We start from the raw sequence: 22058 nt of genomic DNA on the forward strand, positions 1-22058 counted from the left end.
GACGTAGGTCGATACAGTTTAGCGTACAGCAAGCAACAAATAACGTTACTTCCAATCTCCAGGTAGCCTCGATGAATGCAAAGATGATTTCCAACGACATTGTAAAAGAACAATGACACACATTATGATATGATACATGTGGAGGATAAGAACCAACTCACATTTGTTAAAACTGAGTTGTGGAAGGAAGATGGACTGAAAAGTGTTCACGATAAGCTGTCATTAGAGCCGACAGAAAAAACCTAAGTTACACAGAAGTTATCCTGCTACGTTCCTGATTTCGTTTCCATGTTAGAGTCAGAGGCCAAATGTCCCATGTGTTCAGTTATAAATTCCAAGTTTTGAGAGCTCTCCATATTAGCTCCATAAACTGTTGATTCCAATGCAAAGTTCTGAGATTTCTTCATTTGCTCGACCAAAGAATCAAAATCAAGTGAATTGTCCAGATCAGATACTATTGGTTCCACCTCCATTCTAGTGTCAGCATGCTCTTCACCATTTTCCTTTGTGCCTTCAATATTTTCCAAGAAAGGACTAGCTAAAAGAAGCTGCTCCCATGCACCAGTGTCAGATATATCCGGTAGGGTATATGGGTCGTGATTTTCTACAGGGCTTGACCTTTCATCCATTAGCATTTTCATGAAATCAGCATTCACAACAGAATCTTCCATTCCATCTAGATAAGCATCAGATTCCGGTTGTTTCTCTGAGCCTGAATTCGGTAGGAGTACATGCTTTGGGGCTTCAATCATCGGTGGTTGGTACCTCACTATCGCACCGTTAGAAACCACTGGTTTATCATCATCTACACACTGTTCTATCATATCACCAGCTTCAGCAATTCGCCAATTATTTTCTTTTGGCTGAAGAAGCTGAACCAGAAACCCAGGACTTTGCATGGCCATCACTAGAAACGACAGCATCTGCTGCTGATTCTTCTCCATTCCACAAAGGCGGTTCCTCAAGAGGCGCAAGTTATTTTGCGAAGTTTCCTGGTGCTGCCTAAGCTTTGCCAATTCTTGCTTCAGAGCAACTTTATCAGTCTTCAGGTTCTCAATTTCCCTCCATAGACCATTTTCACTAATGTTTTCAGATGGCCTATCCGGACTTTGCTGTGATGCTTTTTTCTGATCTGTGCCCTGTGGATGTTTCCTCCTAGCAATATTCTTCAACAAAATTTTCTGACCTCGAATAAATCCTTCGTTTGCAAACACCCAACGATCTGAATCTATTTTTCTAAAGCCCTGAAATATTAAGATTCATTAATACTCGATATCGGTTGACAAATCAAGTAACAAAACATTTACAGTCATGCAGATATACACAGAGGTGTTTATAGAGCACGTACAATGCATACATTTGAAGAGTAAAACAAGAAAAGCCATCTGACTATGTCTCACACTTCAGTCTATCACAGCTACATTACAAGCCAATCCATCTAAATAGGTGCCATTTTCTCAAATATATCCGAATTCAGTCAAGAAAGCATATATGGGAACTGCGATTGAAGCACAACCTTTAAATTAGATTGACAAAAAGAAGGGAAATGGATGAAGCTTGGGAAACAGAACGATCACATCTTAGACAGATCGTTTCGAGTGCCACTTAAATTTTTAACCACAGAAAACTTTCAATTCCTTCAACTTGAAAGAAATCCAAAAAAAATGCAAAACTCCCAACATTAGCAATACTTGCAAGATAGACACTTTATAGATGAAGGGTAACATTGAACAAACGAATCGAGCATGATTTCACAGTCGAAACGAAATAGAGCTAACTTGATCGTATCCGCAGGAAAGAAAATTGGCTTCTGAAAGTGAAACCTCGTGTTGTTTACAATTTACAAACGTGCAATAATTTTATATTGGCACAAAAACAACAACGACAACAACAACAAACAATTAACAAACAAACAAGTCTGCAAAAACCCCAATACAAATATCAGCACAATTCCAAAAGCCAACTAAACAAAGAGAAAAACCCCATGAATGCATAACCGAGACAAAATAACTTTGCCCAGTTAATCAAAAGGTAAGAAAACAATGAACTCACATAGATATTGAGCTGTCTCATGAAGCTAGAAAAGTTACTGTGCTTGAAGTACTTGGGCAGCATTGAAATCGAGAACTGGGCCATGTCCAATATAGCAAAGCTGTCGCCGGTTTCACTCCACGTGATTATGGAGTCGGTGTCCTTATCATCCACCATCTCGTAGCATTTTCTGAGAAAAGGAGCCACCGACCCCGCCGGCCCCGACCCATCTCCTCCGCCCTTCTCCGCCGATTTCACCATGTTCAAGAAAACCAAGATTTTTAAATTGAATTCTATTTGGGATTTGGGTTTTCGTAAAAACCCAGGAGGAGTTCAGTGGAATTGGATGGAAAGTGTAATGTTATGACGACGAAGTTTCGATCTTTGCTTCTTTGAGTTGCCGTGTCGACGGGGTTAGATGGTCCCTGGGACTTTTTGAATTTGAAAGACAAACTGGACTTTCTCTCCGGTTTCTGTGTAGTGCGGTCGAATGCTTTTTATGTGTGTACGCCTCCAGATTCTTTTTACAGTGATTTTATAATTGTGTCTATTTATCGTAAATTGTATAGTTAAAAATTATTTAAATTATTTAAATACAAATAGTAGCTGATAAAAATTAACAACATAATTTATGATAAACAAACACGATTAAAATGATTATTTGAATTCTCACAAAAAGATTTTTAAGAAGATTCTCATTCTTTATGTATAATTGTCTCTGTGTGTCGTGACCACTAAGATGTTGACATGTGGAAAGTACAAAATGGGCCGAGTCCAGCCCCGATCAAGTGATGTTCTCTTTTTCTTTTCAAGGGTCCAGTTGTGCACTCTTAAATTTTTTTGTTCTAAGATCCCCATTCTTGTTTGGGTTTCTACTTAAGATTGATGGAGTGGTAAATAGTTGGATTATGTTATTCCTTTAGTTGATTATTATCGTTGAATGAAGATTAATAATCTTTGATATGAACTTTATTTATTCTAATTATTACTATAATTCGAGTATTCAAAGGTTTATAGTTCAACACATTGTCTTATAGGAAAGGGTGGTGCTATCCACACACTTCTCTCAAGTTTTAACTTTTGGATTGCATGAATTGAAGAAGATTAATGAACAAAAAACTAACAATCATGTCTGGTAGGTAAAAAATAATGTGTGAATAACACTACCTATAACGCATACTTTAATCTCATGCATGGGAGAAACATCCTTAACACGAATACTTTAATCTCATGCATGGGAGAAACATTCTTAACTTATCAAGTAATAGAGACACAACATCAGTTAACATGAGTAGTTCATCATCAGTCAAATTAACGTAGCTAGCCTCTCTCTCTCTGCATGTTCTTATTCCTTGGCTGAAACGCAGACGATATAGCCAGGTCGCCGCCGGCCGGCCGGGTGGTTAATGGTTTTTTTTGGAACCACTGAGGTCCTCAAGTTGAGCATACATAGCAGTGATAAAAGATGTCATTTCCTTCATGGGATCCGCCATGGCTTCCTTGAGCTTGTTTAGACCGTTGCAGTACGCTTCCTGCCAATAATTATTGTATATATATATATATCAGATAGGCTAACTTCGATCAATAATTCGTATAGCACACACAAAATTGATGCACTTTCTAGAAAATAATGGTATATATACCATGAACTGATCAAGGTCTGAAGAATTGGGATCGCTGCTGGTAGCGTCCTTGATGAGTTGCTTGGTATTGACAATGTTATTGTCCGTTGTAGTAGTGCTTTTATCACCGATTGATCTCCAATTTCACCCAAACCCACCTGACAATATTGACATCGATATTGGTGAGCTACCAGAGAGAGAGAGAGAGAGAGAGAGAGAGAGAGTGTCTGTGTGTGTGTGTGTGTGTGTGTTGCATGCTGTCCAACCATTAACCTAGCAACCACTTGATTAGCATGTGTATCTAAATTATACCTTAATTATAACTATCCGGCCTAACCCATCTGCCCACAGTAATTACATGCAAAATGGACAACCCTTTTGGAACTTCCACATCTTTGATTTGACCATCATATTGTGAAGATATATTTTTATTATTATTTTTTCAGGAATATCTTCACGTGATTCATCTTTTAGGACTTCCACATCTTCGATTTGACCATCATATTGTGAAGATATTTTTTTTGTTTTTTAAGGTGTATTTTATCTTTCTCACAACCACAAATAAACTGTACAAGGGAAACTGAAAAAGGACTGATATACATATATATGTATATAATTTTTCCATATATATACCTTCAAACAGTCGGTGTGATTCTCCAGCAACAGCCCATACAGTGGATGGTCTGCAATCCTCTTCTTTAGAACCTCCTCCTCCTCCTCTTCCTCCACTATATCACCTTCACCTTTTTCTCTAGTGCTGCGCACCTTAACAACACCATTATTCTCTTCATGCTCACCACTGTAAATCTCCTCCATCTCTCTCTCTCTATCTGTGTGTGTGTGTGTGTGTGTGTGTGTGTAAAACGCAACAGACAGAAGAGATAGCTAGCCAGCCAACCCTTAGAACTTGGTCAACTATTAACCAAATATATGAATATATAAGAAGCAATAACTACTGTAGTCGCGTGCGTGCTTTCTGATTCTGCCGTGGTATTTTCGAATCAAATCAACTATTTGTTTGCATGGATACGCAATCGTGCATGCATAAATCATGATAAAAGTCGGGAGAGGCGCACGGACTCTGGCACTTGCGCTTTCTCTGGAATCATCTTTTAAGTACGTAGTTATGCCGGCCCAGAAGGAAATCTATCGAGCTTACTCTGCAATCATTTTCTAATTAAGTACGTACTTACGCCCGCCGGGCCAGAAGGAAATCTTTCGATTTTTTCGAACATACTTTTTTCCCTGCAATCTTTTAACGTAGGCCCCAGAAGGAAAGTCGATCGAGCTTTCTCTGCAATCATCTTTTTTTCTCTCCATTCTTACAAGTACTTCTGCCCCAGAAGGGAAAATGATCTTTCGAGGTTTCATTAATTATTTAATCTCTCTTTTGTCTCCCTCACTCATCGATATCCCAACACTCTGCTATATACTGTTACACCTTTGAGTTTTCTACTTTGTTGCGTCACTCATTGACCAAATACAAGTACAAGTACTCAGAAAGAAAGATTTGTGATTGGGGATTTTATAGTATCCAGGATTATTGAATATTCTGTAAATTTTAATTATTAGATTTTTTTTTTTCTTAAAAAACACAAAAATAAAAATTTAACGTTACGAAAATTCAGAGCATAAATACTCCGGAACACTTGTTAATTTTTATATAGGATGTGATCATAGACGAAGGCACATTTACTAGCTAATTAGTTAGGGTTTGATGCTTCTTTTTTTTTTTTTTGGGTTAAAGAGGCCTCGATGCATTAACTATATATGTGTTCTTGTCTAATTAATTAAGTTGCTATAATACAATTTTCTTAGTCCGCGTAGTTAGAAGTTATACATTCATTGCAGAACAAAACAAATTAAGTGATGATCTACTGCCACTTTCTTTTAATTGAATGAAGATTTTGGATTCAAGCCTTTTGAAATAGGTATGTAACTGAATCACAGTTATGATATTATCAACAGACTTTTAGCAATTGATTGTATATGGATAAACCACTTGGGTTGAAGGTGGCAATGGTGATGAGCAAGGGCAGTTAGAACGTAGAGGTGTCAAATCAATCTATTGGTTGTTAATGGATATCTATTAAGACTCATTTAGTTCGATTTCACCTTATACTATCATAACCATTACTAATCTTACCTCTATATTATGGTGATATATATCAAATTAAATAGGTCTTAACGATACTAATTAATAACTCAAGGTTGATTTGCCACCTCTAGGGGCAGGTTTAGGATTTTATATGGAGGTGAGCCAATATTTTTCTGATGTTGGAGCATGGAGAGTAAATTAAATTTTAGATGGGCAACACCTCCACTTATATATGCATGACACATTGACGTTTTGAGAAGGTGAGGATAAAGTCCCACATCGGTGAGGGACCAAACCATGCAATGCAAGAGCTTATAAAAAGTTAAGTTACTCCTCATATTATCAATTAACTTTATGGTAGAAGCCCCAGCTTCTTCAGACATCACGATCGAAATTGTGTTGCACACTAATCATATGATTAGAGGACATGGAAGCTGGGCTAGGCTTGCTATTCTTGGATATGAATATCAGTGGAATAGGTAGTATATACTTTTAAGCTTTTAACAAATGTAAATTTTGGAAAAGATTATGGCCCTTTGGGGCAACAGATGAAGTATTCTCTGTTTGTTTCCCCAAGCATTAATGATTAGTCGAGGCTTCTTTACTCACATTGTTCATGCTTATTTAGTTGGTTTGGTTGCATAGGTGTGAAAACTTTTCTTCGTATGAATTGCGAACTTTTGCCTTTTGGTATATCCTGATTCCTGATATGTCTATCACGACAGAATACATTTGAAAGTGTTTTATGAAGCATCCTGTGATAAATTCCTGACCAACTTCATGCATCTAATAAAATAAATAAATATAAGAGGCATCGTCTACTATATGGATTCATGTGAAGCACGAAGTTTGAAACAAAGGGACCTACTGTTATACGCAATGCATATGTTGACTCAGATTGTTGAACTGGAATTACAATATCTCGATTAGCTGTAACATTCTCGTGTATATGCAGGGTGTAAATAAGGGACTTGTAGCGAAACGTCTACTTTCCTCCATGCAAGATAGGGAAATGTCACCAGATTTTGTTCCCTGCATAGGGGATGATCGATCTGATGAAGACATGTTTGAGGTAATTACAAGCTCCATATCAGGCCCATCCATCGCTCCCAGAGCATAAGTATTTGCGTGCAGAGTCTGCCAAAAACCCAGCAAAGCCAAGTATTATCTGGATGATGCCGCGAAGATTGTAAGGTTGATGAAGGGATTGGCATGTGTCACTGAGAAAACTGTACCTCTGTAAGTTTACCAGCGACGAAGATAGGGGCGTTGTCCCATTTCCTCTGTTTGTAACTGCCACAACGAAGGCCGCGCAGTGTATTACACATTGTTTCTGTTTAATTCCTTGCTTCTTTTGTTCATCATGTAAAAACTATGTGGTGTTAAGAGAAGCTATGCAATCGGATATATTTTTTTTCGCATTTTTTGTTGTAAATCTGCGAATGTGTTTGTCCATGAAGTCCGAGCTTGTTTTACCTGCAGTTGATAATAGTCTTTAACGAGGGAAATCTCTCATTCATGTCCACTGCCTCGGATACAAGCTTTGTTTTGGAAGTCCAAATTTTGTTGTCTGATTTGGTTTCACTTGGCAGATTGATGTCGTTTGATAATACCGGACCCTTTCGGTGCCTTTGTTAGAAATTTGTTTTGGTGTGACCGTTATGTCAAGTCTTTGTATTTGAGGTTCTGTTATCTACGTTGGGTAGTGGGTAATGTTATTACAGCGGTATTCTAAACTTATATTGTATTTTCACTATATCCTATGACAGTGCGTCATTGGCTTTGGATCCGCTAGTGGCGTAGTCGGTGATGCCGGTGAGTATACCCTAAGCGACCATTTCCGGTGCTAATGGGGCATACAAATTTTTTATTGGCTTGGCTCTTGTTGTGCTTTTCTTGATAACTCGGCAGAATTTGTACATTATGTTGTCTTGTATGGTGGGGTTCTTTACATTTGTTCTATAGTGGAATAGTAATCCCGGCAGTCAATGATCCTCGTTTTCTGTCGTGCTTGTTGTTTGATTGCTAAGCGTGTTCTGTTACTGTCATATTTTCTTGGATCGTCACCTATATCTATGGCTAATGGGTTCTGTTCTTCTGTTCTGCTTTTCTCATTTTTCCTAAATTCCATGCCTAGCCAACAGAGAGTACTGTAGCCAAATACTGTTGATACTACTAAAAAGTTGGAGTAAACTTGATCTAAGTCTAATTTTGTGAATCGTTCTTGGGGTTTAGGGTTTAGCCCACCTTATTGGGTTAGGTATATTCACTGGTCATCTGCTTCAGCTTTTTATATTATCTTTTATCAAATTGTGATAAATGTCATTCCTTATTTATAGCTTTATCGTTTACTCAATTTTAGGACAAAATCTAAAAATTAAATATTATTACTTCTTTTTATGCTCCTAATTCGTATCTCAATTTTTTCTTCTACCTCCATCACAAGTTAACTGTGTTAACTAACACAATCTAATTTGTAGGTACTATGTATATCAGCATATATACTAGTATGTGCTGTAGTCGTATTAGATTAAGAATATGATTGTATAAATCCTAGTAGTTAATATCTTATTAGAGTTGAAATCCTATTAGGGTAAGGGATTAACCTTCCCTGCTACTCTAAATAAATGCACAATGGGTGGAAAAGAACACACCTCACAATTACACATCTCTCTCTTCTCTCACTATGTGTCGCACCTCCCTCTCTCTAGCCTCCATAATTGTTCAGTAAATTATGCCTACAACACGTTATCAACACGTTCTTAACGCTGCGCTAAATAGAGTTTATTCTTCAATCAGGGGAGTATTACGTTTTAATCATTCTTTTTATGATTAATTTGTTATTTTATTGAATTGATCTACAGGCTATTGATTCAATTTAATTTTTCTGTATTGAACATGATGCAACGCATTGGAGATGCAATTCTGACTTTTCGAGAAAGATCTTCTACAAATTCAAAGGCTTTTGTTATTTTCTGTCAATCAGGTACGCTTAAAATAAAGGAAGATATTTGAAACAACCATAAAGCATGAAAACATTTCCCATGATGCATGAACCTCCTAAGTTTATATTTTCCTTTCGATATATATTGTATATGTTTCATATATTTGTCAATATACACACACACACACGTTTCATGCATTACGCAATTTTTCTATGTGAAATTTGTGAGTCAAAGCATCGAAATAAATTAGAAGAAAATTTTTGGTTTTTCCAAACCCTAAAATCTGTTAGAGAGAAAAAAAAAAAAAAAAAAAGAAGGTATAAAAGGGGAAAAATCAAGCCGAAGCCTAGCCGAGCCAGCAGCTCAGGCCCGCTTCCTCTAGACCACAACAACCCCCCGGGCTTTGCTACAAGTGTGCGAGACCACCAGGCCTTCGGCCTAGGATGTTTTTGCGAGCTGGGCCTGTAGCCCTCAACTCACACCAGAAGCCAACAACAACCTTGTTGGGCTTCGTCATCTGTTCGGCCTAACTTCAACAGCACACTTTGTTGGGCTTCTTTCACGCCTTAGTCCAAAGCCAGCAGCTTAACGCTGCTGGGCTCCACCCTTCTCCCATTGGTTCGCTAAACCTGCAGCCATTTTGGACTGCACAGTAGCCGTGGCCCACCCCTGCAGCCAGTCTGAAGCTGGCTCACGGTTAGGGAACCAGCAGCATGGGCTGTGTTTTTTTTTTTTCACGGACCAAGTCCAATTTGGGTATCTCTTTTAATTTGGTTCGTAACGCAGCTTGGGCAGTGGTTGCCCACCTGAGCCCTATTTGGGCCTAATTTATTTGTGTGGCCTACAACCAACATTAAATGATAAATGGGCCTAGACTCCCAGATGGTCCTGATCTATTGAATTAATTAAAAGTGACCTACAATCCATTCATTTGATAATTAATTCAAAATTATTGACCTAAATATCACTTTTGGACATTAACAATTCAATAATTTATTTCTTTTCCACTAACCGTTGACATCCTTTTGTAATCCCGAAGCGCTCACATTTGAGTTCTCGAAACAACTCAAATCCACTACACTTAAATCAGCATATTGCATTCTGTGTTCTTACAAGAACCTCTCTTTTATGAACTAAATGTTCATAAAAACCTGTAGTTTCAAATTAGTTCCTTTGAAACTCGAAATTTTCATAAAACAAATACACCCATGAAAACTTGACATTTTTCATCAAAAACCATATCTTAGAACTCGAATGTTCTAACTTTGATGCTTATGGATGATTTATTCCCACAACAGTAATCACAAATCTTGTTCCCTTAAATTCAATGGATTGTCAAACCATCACAAGTTCGATTTTCTTGATTTGGACGTTTCCAACATAAACCACTTTATGTGGGTACAAGTCGTGAATCTCCACTTGACTATCAAGAAGCTGAGAAACCATTGTAGCCAACAATGACTTGGAATAGCTGAATAAGCATCTGCCATGATCTTCATTTGAAGACTTATGCCCGAAGCATTACAAACGGAAATACCTCCCGAATAAAGATTCCATGGCTATTTGGCTCGCTTCTACAGAATGTCTAATCATGAAAGACATTGCCTGAAGCACACCATGATTACGTCCATGAATGAGTACAATTTTGAAGTTTATAAATCCGATCAAATTTTGACTAGAGAATACTTTTCTTATCATTCCATGTTTCTACCTCGCTCATGAAGTAGCAGTGTAGACAACGAAAGTTTACCAAATTCTCGGATCTGATTACTACCATAAACTTGAAAGAAAGGTATAGACTCAGTTTGGCTAGAGTCTACCGAATGGCTCAACCCAGTTCGGCCAAAGCTTATCGAATGATGGTGCCTTGCTTCAGCAAATGTGCACCTAACAACACTTCTCTGCTTCGGCAGAGACCTACCAAATAAACCCCTACAGCTTCGGTTGAAGCCTATTGAACCCAATTATGGGTTTGTCTCTCTCACAATCCAATTTCGAGTTTGTTTTTACAACACATGGTAGAATCAGGGCCTGCCAAGGTGTGGCATCATGCCTGAAGTATGATCCTTGGCACCTAAGACCTAAAACTTCAAAAATAAGGGATATTGTTCCCGAACCTCAACCGTACATAATCTACTTCCGTGTTGATTAAAGAGATCATTGGTTATCTACCTATTTATGCCCCTATCAATGTTGTTGAGGAGTACCATTCTCGTAGTCAATATGTGAGATTGATTTTGCTACACTGAACATCGTTGGAAGAGCATAATTTTGACATGAATGGCCTTGTTAGCTGAATCCCCTTAGTCACCTTGGTTTACTTTGTGAACATTTTTCCATGTTCCTGGATTCAAGTTTGGTGTTTGTTTTAGTTATGGATAATCTTATTGATATTGTCCTCAAATACAAGTTAATTGAATCATGTTTCTTGTATAAATGTGACCGAATTTAATTAAACATGTGATTACATGGGAAACTTAGTTGTTTGGATGAATGGGATACTACGCACACTGACTTTATACCTAAATCACATCTCTGGCAACAACTTCAAGTCTATCCATCCTGATTAAGAGCATTGGTACGCTCATCGTTGTATGAATGGTACTGAATTACCATGTCAGAGACCTTATACTCTATCTGTTCTGGAATAATGTTGTTGAGTTTTCTTAAGGATATTCGAGATGACAATGATCATGAATGAAACCACTGAAAAAAATAGAGTGAAATATCTTTGCACCACCTCCAAAAATGAGCCTAAAGCTTTGATTTGGGCCTAATAAGTTGTATCCTAACTAGGAACATACCACATGTGGATGGCCTGGAGCCTGGTCATTGAGCAGTTTACTTGCTTTTGCATAACCATTTAGGACACTTAGGTCGAACAATGATGCTACAACGCATCTCCTTACTCGAAGTAAGGATCTTGTGCCTACAAGCACACTTTGCCAAGCTTGCTTATTAGGAAAATTGATTTTCTATATCATTCCTCACAAAGATACGAAATCACCTTTTTTCACAGTGGATTTAAGGGAATACTGGTCACATATTTGTCCACACACATTGTTGCTAAACCTCCTGGCCGATTAATGGTTCACCGCCCTACTTATCCCTTAAAGACTGGATAATGCTGGAGAGTTTATATCGACAGTTTTCAATAAAGTATTGCATGTATTTTAGGTTTATAATTGAACAACGAATTCTCATATTTACCCTAAATAGCCTCGCCTAGCGATCATAAAGCGCAATTTAAATGATTGCCCAGACTTTGGAAAACGTACCAAGTTTTAAGTTTCTGCCTAAGGCTATGCAATGTTGTACGCAGTTATGTTGGCCTACCTTGAGGCCCATTGCCACCTAACCTATTCGACGTTACAGTTGGTTAATGGGTACGAACTTGACGTTTTTCATATTTACGCATTTAGATGTCCATTCTATGTGCCAAGTTGCGCCATCACAACGTACCAATATGGGTCATCAAAGAAGGATGTGAATCTTTGTCAATTATGATTCTCCTTTACACTAGTTCTCTTAGAGCCCTTGCATGCGATATTTTACCCTTCATTTACGGGTTGTCACTTTAATGACAACCCGCCGTTAGGAGGAGATAAGAACGTCAATGTTTCTGTAGAACGATGTGAATTGGCGTGGACGTTGCCCACTATGTCTCATCTCGATCCCCGTACCGCACAAGTGTGATAAGCAATGTGATGACTTCTAGCTTTCAGAATGTTGCTCCATATGCATTCCTTTGATCTAGCTAAAGTGACGAGATCATATACCAGCTGTGAACATGCCTGCAAGGATAGACGTACTTAACGGACGTCGAGTCAACATCCTCCAAAACGTGGCTGTGCAGATTTACCAAGTTAATTTAGGATTATGTTTCCTATTTTATTTCAATTTATTAGGTTTCCTAGTTTTATTCTAAGACCTTTTACTAGGAGGATTTTATTTAGAGTAGTATAAATAAGCCTTTTTGGGCTAGCTCTACAGTGGAACGCACACACTATTTGGAGAATTGTTTTTGACAATTTAAGTTTATTTTCAAGGTGTTTTATATCCATGTTTTTAATAATAATTTGTTTTATGATTATTTGTAACTAATTTTCGTTTGCTAGGGGCGATGCCTGAGCTTTAGCAAGAATATGCAGTCTTTTTTTAATTTTCTTATGTTATTATGCATGCATACTTTGAATTATTAATCACTGTGCTTTAAACTATCTATTTGTCTTAATGATTCGTGACAATTAGGATATTTAGAAAGGTAATTTGATGCAATTTTGGCGGAGGGTTGTCCCTAAAATTGACCAAGGCTTCTTGTGGTTAATATGTGTAGCTACTTAGGATGGACGACACATCTTTAGAGTTATATGGTTTTTCAAAAGGTTTTCACAAAACTTATGAGTCTTGCATGTTAGATATACGTTCTATGTTGAAGGTTCCAAGTAGGATATATTTTAGGAAAACCTAACCTTCAAAATATGCATATGTAATTCGTAAGAAATTAGAAGAACTAAGTAGGATTGTTAGGGGGACAATGAAACTCTAGTGCTTTTCCAAATTTATTTCTCAAAACCTTTTCTTTTTTATTTGATTTATTCTTAATTGGTTACTAGTTGTTTTTCCTAAATTACTTTTATTAAATTCGTTTTTATTACATTTAAATTCAAAGTCAACCTTTTCCAATGTTTGTTTTCAAATAATTAGTTAAGAATTAGTATAAATACATATTATTCATTCAATCCTTGCAGAAACGACCTTACTTGAACCGTTTATACTACAACTACATTGTTCTCTTACAAGTATTTTTAAGTGTTTTTATCCCTACTTTTGCAGGTGGTAAAAATCCCTATCACTAACCTCGCAAAAAAAAAAAAAAAAAAAAAAAAAAAGAAAAAAAGGAAGCATTCGTACAAATTGATTCCAACGAACCCTAGGAAGTGAATTGACAAAATATCCTTTCACATAAGGGGAGCATGACATGTTTTAACAGAAAAATGGATGAAAATTAACGTATGTGGTAGATTCTAACAGTTAAGAAAATTTAAATTGAAAGTTCAGGTGGTATTAGAGTAGATATTGAAAAACTTTAGCTACTTTATGTGTTATTATACATTCATAAGGGGAGACGAAATTTGTTTTTTTTTTTTTTGAGAAGTAAGCGGAGATGATATTTTGATCTATAGAAAAGGGTCCTGGAATGATTGACCAAGTACACAAAGTTTCTATCACTTGGTCGTCTTCACACTTCACACCCTCCTTGTGAACACTGACTGATGCCAAGAAGATTGACGTCCAGGACTCAATTTTTGTACGAACCAATAATATTTACTAAATCTTTTAAAAATGATTTCATACAAAGTGAAAAGTAGAAAAAATGGTTAACATTATTAAGTTATTGGCATAGATACACACCAACTTTATCAAAGTCCCGCGTCATATAATTTTCCAGACCACATACATCAGCCAGGTCAAGTGTAAGTTTTATTTGTATATTTTAGGTCAAAAGTGTAGAATTATTGTTAGAGGGAATTGGATCCAATCAAGAGGATTTTCATATTTTAATAATTCATCGTGTATCATGCGGTTAGAAATCATTTAATTATTTTTATTTAAAATTAAACACAAATAGTACCTACAAAAACTAACCGCATGATGTAAAATATACGATGAACGGCTAAGATGTGAAAATTCCTAAGATCTCCACAAATTGAATCCGGAGAGGATCATTTTCCTTGTTAGAGCTAGTGTCTAGCCATAACACAGGTAATGAAAGAAATTTCAATGAAATTGTTTGACTTTATCAGCTTCTATGCTGAGTAAAATTAATAAAAGATTAAATGAAACTAAAACACAAGCAGCTCCATACATTTATAAAATTATTCAACAGATGACGTGTCAGCTTCTATGCTGAATAAAATTAATACATTTATAAAAATTATTCTACAAATGACGTTCGATCTTTTTTTATGGTCTTTATAATTGCCATATCATATTATCCACCACTTCATTGGAGTGGATCAGTTTCAGCGAACCCACACGTCAATAACTTGAGAGTAAGGTAATGTCGTGGCTTTACGTCCTTCTTCCAGTTTTGCCTTTGTCTTATTGGTCAGCTTCTTCCAGTTTTCACACTGGAGATTAAGACAACGGCATCTCGCACAGTAAGGGCAAAAGTGTGTAAACGGTCCAACAAAAGTCAAATGCAAAATCCCAGATATGGAAATCAACGCGAAGATAAAATTATGGAGAAATTTTTGTGCAAATTATCGGAAAATTATAATTGTAATTACTTGTGTTTTATTTAAAAAATAAAATGCATTTGGGTTTTATCTGGTGGTGTATATAGAGAAGTACCAATGCTATTGTTTTTTTAAGGCATTTAATTGGTAGTTTCGCAATAACATTTTACTTTTTTTTAGCAGAAAGACTCATAAAAGTTCAGCTATCATCATATGATTCATTAGTGTCTTTGTTTGGTAAGAATTCTTAGTCTAGAAACTCGTCATTTGTGGTTATTTAGGTGAAACACTTGGACGTTTTAGAGGAAATAAATTGCCTAAATTGGCGAACGTATGTGTTACTCCTCTATCAACCAGAAGCCCTAAATTGTTTTGGATATTTGCAACTTGTAATAATAAACTAGTTGCGAACGATTGATTGGAATTCTTTTTAGGACCCATGACATAAGAAACCAACACATTCTTCCACCACACGACAAATACCAATTATTAATGGTTATATATTGTTGATTGTGATATTGGACGACTAACTGCAAGAAAGGTTGGGTTTTGATGTACGTATTGCGTACCGACCTTCCTACTTCCTAGAGCTAGTTGACGTTCAACCTAGATTTGCAAGCGTGTTGGCTGATTTATGTAATTTATTATGTATTTTATGTCCCTGAATGATTGATTTTATTACACAAATGAGAATTAGAATTATATATTCTGGTTGTTCGCTTCTTAGTGTTTATGAAAACAAATTGATAGCACAATTATTTTCAATTCATAATTCTTTTATGTTTACTAATACATATGAAGATTAATAAAGTGTGCCCTCCTCCACAAGGTTTGTTCACGAAGGGTGAGTCAAGGCTTAAAATCAAGCCAAAGGGTGTAGTTGATGGACAACATGTGAATATTTATGCACCCATTGTTTGTTCCAAGAGATGGAGGAGGTTAGGTTAGCTGAAATATAATTATCGATACAAGGACGCGGGTGCTCTTAATTTTTTAGGGTAAAAATGGATAAAAAAAAAAATGTCTCAAGCCAATATTTGAGGCACCACGACACTGAAGTAACCCATATTCATCTTCTTCTCATACGCTCATGATACTTTTAAAAATTATACTATATTTGCAGACCATGTCGACCCTCCACGTTTAATTTTGTAAACTAATGTATGATGTATATAAAAAATCAGGAATCAAACTAGAGGAGCTAACTGATCCGACACATATTCGTCTTTTCTCTTTCCGTTATTTACTTTTTTTTTAATTTCAAATAAATAAACTTATCACATGTTAAAAAATTAGAAAACAAACAGTCACGATTGAAAATGCAATACTATGATTAATAATTAACAATAAATTTGGAAACAAAAAAAGTTCAATATGTTTGTTATATAGATAGAGTAGGATTATCTTCCCAAAAATCTCCTCCCCATTTCTCTCATTCTCTCTTGTTTTTCTCTTCCAATATAAAAAATTAACACATGAAATAACTTAATTAAGACTGTTTAAATAAAATGAGAAAAATTAAAATAAAATAAAAATTTAGAAGGAAAAAAATCCTATCCACACAGATAATAAAAGCGGTCAAACTCGCTGAATAAGGGTTTAAGAATGGGAACAAAATATGCACGACTTTGATATTTATACAAAAATTATAAACACCTTATTCAAACCTACCTAATTTACAAATCAGTTCAAATAAGAACCAAGATATACCAAGTCTTGACATTATTCTCTTCTACTTGTCTCTCCTCCTCCTCCTCCTCCTCCTCCTCCTTAAACTATTTTCTTCACTGTTTTCCTACCAACATTATCATCCACTACAATCACAGATACAGAAAAGCTTAACTGGGTTTCAGACAGACAGACAGTTAGACAGAGATGAGTGGTGACGATCATAGCATGATCGCGGAGAGGGCACTAAACAGCCTAGGCAAAGGATTTGATTTGACGTCAGATTTCCAACTGAAATACTGCAAGGGAGGCAAACAAAGATTGGTTGTGCTCAATGACACCGATAAAAGAGAACTCACAGTTCCTGGTTTCAGAACCATTCAGAACGTCTCCGTCGACATTAAATGTGACAAAGGCGATCGTACTCGTTACCAATCCGATATCCTCACCTTCAATCAGGTATACATGCATACATAACCTTTATTTTTCTACAAATAATAAAGGATCAAATTAATTATAAACGAAGAGAAGGTTAAAGTTCTACCGTAAATTTAATCAATTACTTATATTAGTGAGTATAATTCATGCAGATGTCGGAGTTTTTCAACCAAGGGTCGAGTGTGCCAGGGAAAATCCCATCAGGGCTGTTCAACGCTATGTTTGGATTCGACAGCGGTTTATGGGCAAAGGATGCAGCAAACATCAAGCACTTGGCTCTTGATGGCTACTTCATCATATTCTTCAATGTTCATATTGATAGATACCCTCTTGTTCTCGCCGAAGATGTCTGTGAGTCCGTTCCATCCACCTGGGATCCTCCTGCCCTTGCAAGGTGTGTATATATGCATACCATTATTTTTATTTTTAATATACAATGAAATTATAATTTAAGTTAAGATAAATCTAATAAATTGATATCGAATTAGTCATTTACGAAAATCAAACATAAGGCCTCCTAGTTACAAGTGAAAAGAAAGAATACAAGATTGTAGTACTCGTAGTCATGCATCAGTAATTCAATTAAGATTGATGATATGAAATTTAGGGTTTTTACTTGTAAGTTATTTTTCACCAAAGGAAGCGAATTTTGAAGGTTTTGGGTGCCTCCTAACTCTCCCACCATGCCAGACTCCCTGATTTTAACTTAAACATATATTATACAAAATTGTACGGAGCAATTCCAGCTTTATCTTATTGTGTATGATAATAAAATAGAAAAAATAAAGGTAAAAAGATGGTTGGTTTCAAATAAGGTTCACATATTCTTGAATTATTCAAATATACTTGGTTTTTTACTCAAAACTCTTATGAATTTATTTAGATGAAGATTTTTTATTTTTTTTTTCCCCAAAAGCTAGGCCTTAATTTTCGTACCAAAAAAAATATATATTATACATGAAAATACAGGACCACTTTCTTTCTACTTTCTTTTTCTTGTTAGAAGCTAGCCATAACATTGTCAACTATGTTACTAATTAACGCGCTTTTATAAAGAAATCCCGTGTCTTCCCCACTAATTATGCAAACTACGATGCCTATGATTTGTGCCTTGTGATCTCGATGTTGTTTGGCAATCAATAAAATATACTGTTGTGTATATACACACACACATAAAAAATAAGCAAATTGACGGCGAGAAATATATATGCCATTATTGGATCTTGCAATACTGTCTGACCTACTGACTGGATTTTCCTGGTTTTGGCCATCCATCTACATGCATGCATGATTGATTTCTGTTTTCTTTGGATAAAATAAATATTTAATAGAATTTGATTTAGTCAAATTGGTTAGCAATAGTCTTCGTTCAAGTTCAACTCTTTATTTTTCTTGTGAATTAAGTGTAAATTATCTTATAGAGCTCGTTTGAAAATGCTTTTAAAATGACTGAAAACGCTTTTGATGAAATCAATTTTAATTTCCAAAAGCACTTAAGTGATTTTGGAAGAAATACTAGATATGTGCTTCTTGCAGGAAATACTTCAAATGCTTATTGCAGAAAACACTTCAAATGTTTTTCTAGGATCAACTTGAATTTTGACTAACGATTAGTTTTAAATACATTTTTATCAAAACCTTTTTTCTATCATTTTAAAAACATTTCCGAACAATCTGATAGTTTGTAAAAGGAAATATATAGTCAACATTTCCAGCCGCATTGAGATTTGAAAACCTAGCTTATACTAGAAGTGTATGTGTATGTGTATATGTAATGTCTCCACTGGGGCTTGAAAATTAGTAAAAGTCACATAATTGGGCGGTTCTTTATTATAGCTGATTTTCCATCGTGGACCGTTCTTATTTGGACTGACCAATTCTTTGGTTTTGGAATATTTGTCTGTCTTGGTAAACATGTACTGAGGCATTACTTACCCGACAAAGAATTTCGCTACTTTATGACTGTTATAGTCTGACCGCTGTTCACCGAAGCTTTCACTTTTGTTGATCGTCTCTTTATAGATCATTTCACTACACAAAATCTAGTTTACCAATTCCCCTCAAGGGGAGCTGCAACTTAGCGTTCTGCTCAATTTAATTTGTCTAGAACTTTTATCTTTAAATACCAGACAACCATTTTGCTCTTATTTGACATTAATTGTGTGCACATTTGACAGATTCATTGAGAAATATGGCACTCACATCGTCGTGGGATTGAGTGTTGGTGCCGAGGATGTTGTCTTAGTAAAGCAAGATAAATCTTCAAACATGCAGCCATCGGACCTCAAAAATCACTTGAATGAGCTTGGAGATCAGCATTTTACAGGGGCATGCAGTTTCTCCCCATCACACTCCAAATCCAAAGACCAAAAACACAAGGTATATAAATGTATAGAAAAGTTTTTTAACGTGACAGTGTCAACGACATGTGATGCACCTAACGTCCGTATTATATGAATACATATAACATGATAATTGAGTAAACATTTGTCACATCACCAACAAATTAAATATACATACATATATATATATATGTATATATGTTATATACAGTTTTAATCCTCATAATATTTGAGCCATAATAATATTTGCACATGGTTTAACTACAGGTACCACAGACATTCAATGTCTTTCATGATCCTCAGTTGGCCATTAATGGCTTCTCAACCACAAACACAAAAGATGTATGTAGGTTCTATATATTGCACTACTAATATGGATATATACTACTCATTTTAATGAAAGGAGCATGCATTAGGGAAAATTAATCAGTCAATTAAAAGATTAACAGTAGTTGTCATGACGACGTGACAGATGAATTTTGCAGGGTACTAGTGTGATATTCTATAAAAAAGGAGGCGATCTGATGGTCAGCAGCCACTACGAGTGGCTTCTCACAGCTCCATCAATGCCGGACGCAATTCAGTTTAGTTTCATTCCGATCACTTCTCTCCTCAAAGATGTGCCAGGCAAGGGTTTGCTGTCGCATGCCATCAACCTCTATCTTCGATGTAAGTTCAATTTATTTGTAATGCCCTTTACGTTCTTAACTAGTTTTCATTACATGAGCTAACCCAGTTAGTTAACGCACTATGCCCGCTACACTGCACCATATTCAATTCCCCTTTTCTGTTAATTAGAGTAATTCATAACATCGCTTAATTTATCTTTTTAATTTTGTATGTGTTACGTGTAGACAAGCCTCCAATAGATGATCTGCAGTACTTTTTGGACTTTCAAACCCACAAACTTTGGGCTCCTGTTCTCAATGAGCTGGCTCTAGGCCCAGCCTCCAATAGGACGACTCAGTCCCCTGCAATCCACGTCAGCTTGATGGGTCCTAAACTATATGTAAACTCTGCGCAAGTTAGGGTTGCATTTAGGCCTGTCACGGGGATGCGCTTGTATCTTGAGGGCAGGAAAGCTAACAGGTACTAGTACTTCTACATGCGATTCAATTAATTATCACGTGATCAATTTTCGTTAGATACTATTTATATTTAATTTTAAATAAAAATTTAAAATGACTTTTAACTGCATGATGTATAATGAACGGATAAGATATGAGGATCCTGTGATCCTTACAAATAGGATCTAGATGGGATCCAAATCCTCAAAAATGGGATAGAAGGGATGACAAGTGTCAAAATTCAATAAAGTGATATACTGGATTTGTTGATCACGATGAGGAACCCTAATAGTACAACGTTATCATGCTATGTACATAATGATGAAAAATGCCTTATTGTTACCTGAACTCAGGCTAGCCGTCCACCTCCAACATCTGTCAAACACACCATTCATGTTGCAAAACAAGATAGATGACACACCAACATGGCGAGGATCGGATGAAATTGCCGACGACCGCTACTTTGAAGCCATAAACCGGAAAAAGATTTCCCATGTGTGCACTGTACCGGTAAAATACGACCCCAAATGGATGTCCTCCAAGAAAGATGCGTCCTTCATAGTGTCCGGGGTCCAGCTTGTTGTAAAGAAGCATGACACAAAGAATGTCCTCCATCTTCGGCTCTTGTTCTCCAAAGTCTCAGATCATTTCGTTGTCCAATCAAATTGGACTGAACCACCGTCGGAACATTCCCAAAAGTCGTCATCGTCCGGTCTCTTCAGTGCCATAAGTACATCGATTTCGGGGAGTAATTGGTCGAGAGATAGAGTACTGCCCGATGATGATCGAGTGATTGTGGATTCGAGTGTGTTCCCGACAGGGCCTCCGGTGCCGCTGCAGTTACAAAAGTTTGTGAAGTACGTGGACATGTCACATCTGTGTAGGGGCCCACAAGACGGTCCAGGATATTGGTTGGTCACCGGAGCTAGGCTCAACTTAGCGAAGGGGAAGATAAGTTTGCAAGTAAAGTTCTCTTTGTTAAACTTATGTTCACCATCACCACCAGTCTCCCTTCGAGATTTGATGTACAACGTTGTGGATTTGGAAGCATAATTTTTTAGTTCTTTGGTAAACTGTAGCACAAAAGCTAGCTAGCTTATGCTCTGGGTTTGTCGCTCTAAAAATGTACAGAGTGTAGAGTGATACTTGGAGAGAGAGTTTGAAAATATGACTTTAATCCCTCAAATTCAATTTTTTTCATATAAAACCCGACATAATTTTTTTTACTCAAAAAAAATCAAGGGACTAGGATCCACCTAAGTGAATTCATTAATTACATATTAATTTATACATTTTACATTTTTAGATGCCTAAAATAACCCTATTGCATATTTGATGTGCATAATTAATTTTATGCAGATTGTAAGAAGGGAGTTAATGATTTTGCAAAAAGAAAAATAAGAAAAATAAGACATTAATGTTAAAAAATTCATTGCATATTAATATCAAATATGAGAATTGTTGGCTTAATTCTATGTTCCCGGCCCGGGGCGGATCACTTCCCGGGCCCGCTCCACCACCGTAGCACGATATTGTCCGCTTTGGGCTTACCATTCCTTCAAGGTTTTGTTTTTTGGAACTCACGAGCAACTTCCCAGTGGGTCA

The 22058-nt window shown here is 36.4% G+C and overlaps 3 protein-coding genes across 4 annotated transcripts; 1 reads left to right on the top strand and 2 right to left on the bottom strand.

Annotated features, from left to right (window-relative positions):
• Positions 1 to 72: 72 nt before the first annotated feature.
• On the bottom strand, positions 73 to 2509 carry LOC125471903 (heat stress transcription factor A-8-like). The gene is made up of 2 exons (XM_048572851.1): positions 2053 to 2509; positions 73 to 1244 (listed from the first exon to the last, which is right to left on the bottom strand). The coding sequence occupies exons 1-2, from the start codon at positions 2290 to 2292 to the stop codon at positions 267 to 269; spliced, it is 1218 nt and encodes a 405-aa protein (XP_048428808.1). The 5' UTR covers positions 2293 to 2509; the 3' UTR covers positions 73 to 266.
• A 655-nt stretch (positions 2510 to 3164) lies between these two features.
• Positions 3165 to 4469, bottom strand: LOC125471937 (homeobox protein rough sheath 1-like). Its single transcript, XM_048572911.1, has 3 exons — positions 4207 to 4469; positions 3675 to 3789; positions 3165 to 3563 (listed from the first exon to the last, which is right to left on the bottom strand). Exons 1-3 carry the CDS (start codon positions 4467 to 4469, stop codon positions 3435 to 3437), a joined length of 507 nt encoding a protein of 168 aa, XP_048428868.1. The 3' UTR covers positions 3165 to 3434.
• Positions 4470 to 16631: 12162 nt separating this feature from the next.
• Positions 16632 to 21665, top strand: LOC125471912 (MACPF domain-containing protein At1g14780). 2 transcript variants are annotated; one of them, XM_048572868.1, is made up of 7 exons: positions 16633 to 17065; positions 17197 to 17438; positions 19222 to 19423; positions 19654 to 19728; positions 19872 to 20055; positions 20241 to 20475; positions 20807 to 21665. In XM_048572868.1, exons 1-7 carry the CDS (start codon positions 16814 to 16816, stop codon positions 21504 to 21506), a joined length of 1890 nt encoding a protein of 629 aa, XP_048428825.1. In that variant the 5' UTR covers positions 16633 to 16813; the 3' UTR covers positions 21507 to 21665. The 2 variants fall into 2 exon arrangements, with proteins under 2 accessions (XP_048428826.1, XP_048428825.1); XM_048572869.1 differs by lacking the exon at positions 19654 to 19728 and having other exon boundaries at positions 16632 to 17065.
• The last annotated feature ends 393 nt before the right edge of the window (positions 21666 to 22058 follow it).

This window comes from the organism of the source record quoted next, unplaced genomic scaffold (genome assembly GCF_019419815.1).
Source record: "Pyrus x bretschneideri cultivar Hongxiangsu unplaced genomic scaffold, Pyrus_bretschneideri_v1 Contig63, whole genome shotgun sequence".
NCBI lineage: Eukaryota > Viridiplantae > Streptophyta > Magnoliopsida > Rosales > Rosaceae > Pyrus > Pyrus x bretschneideri.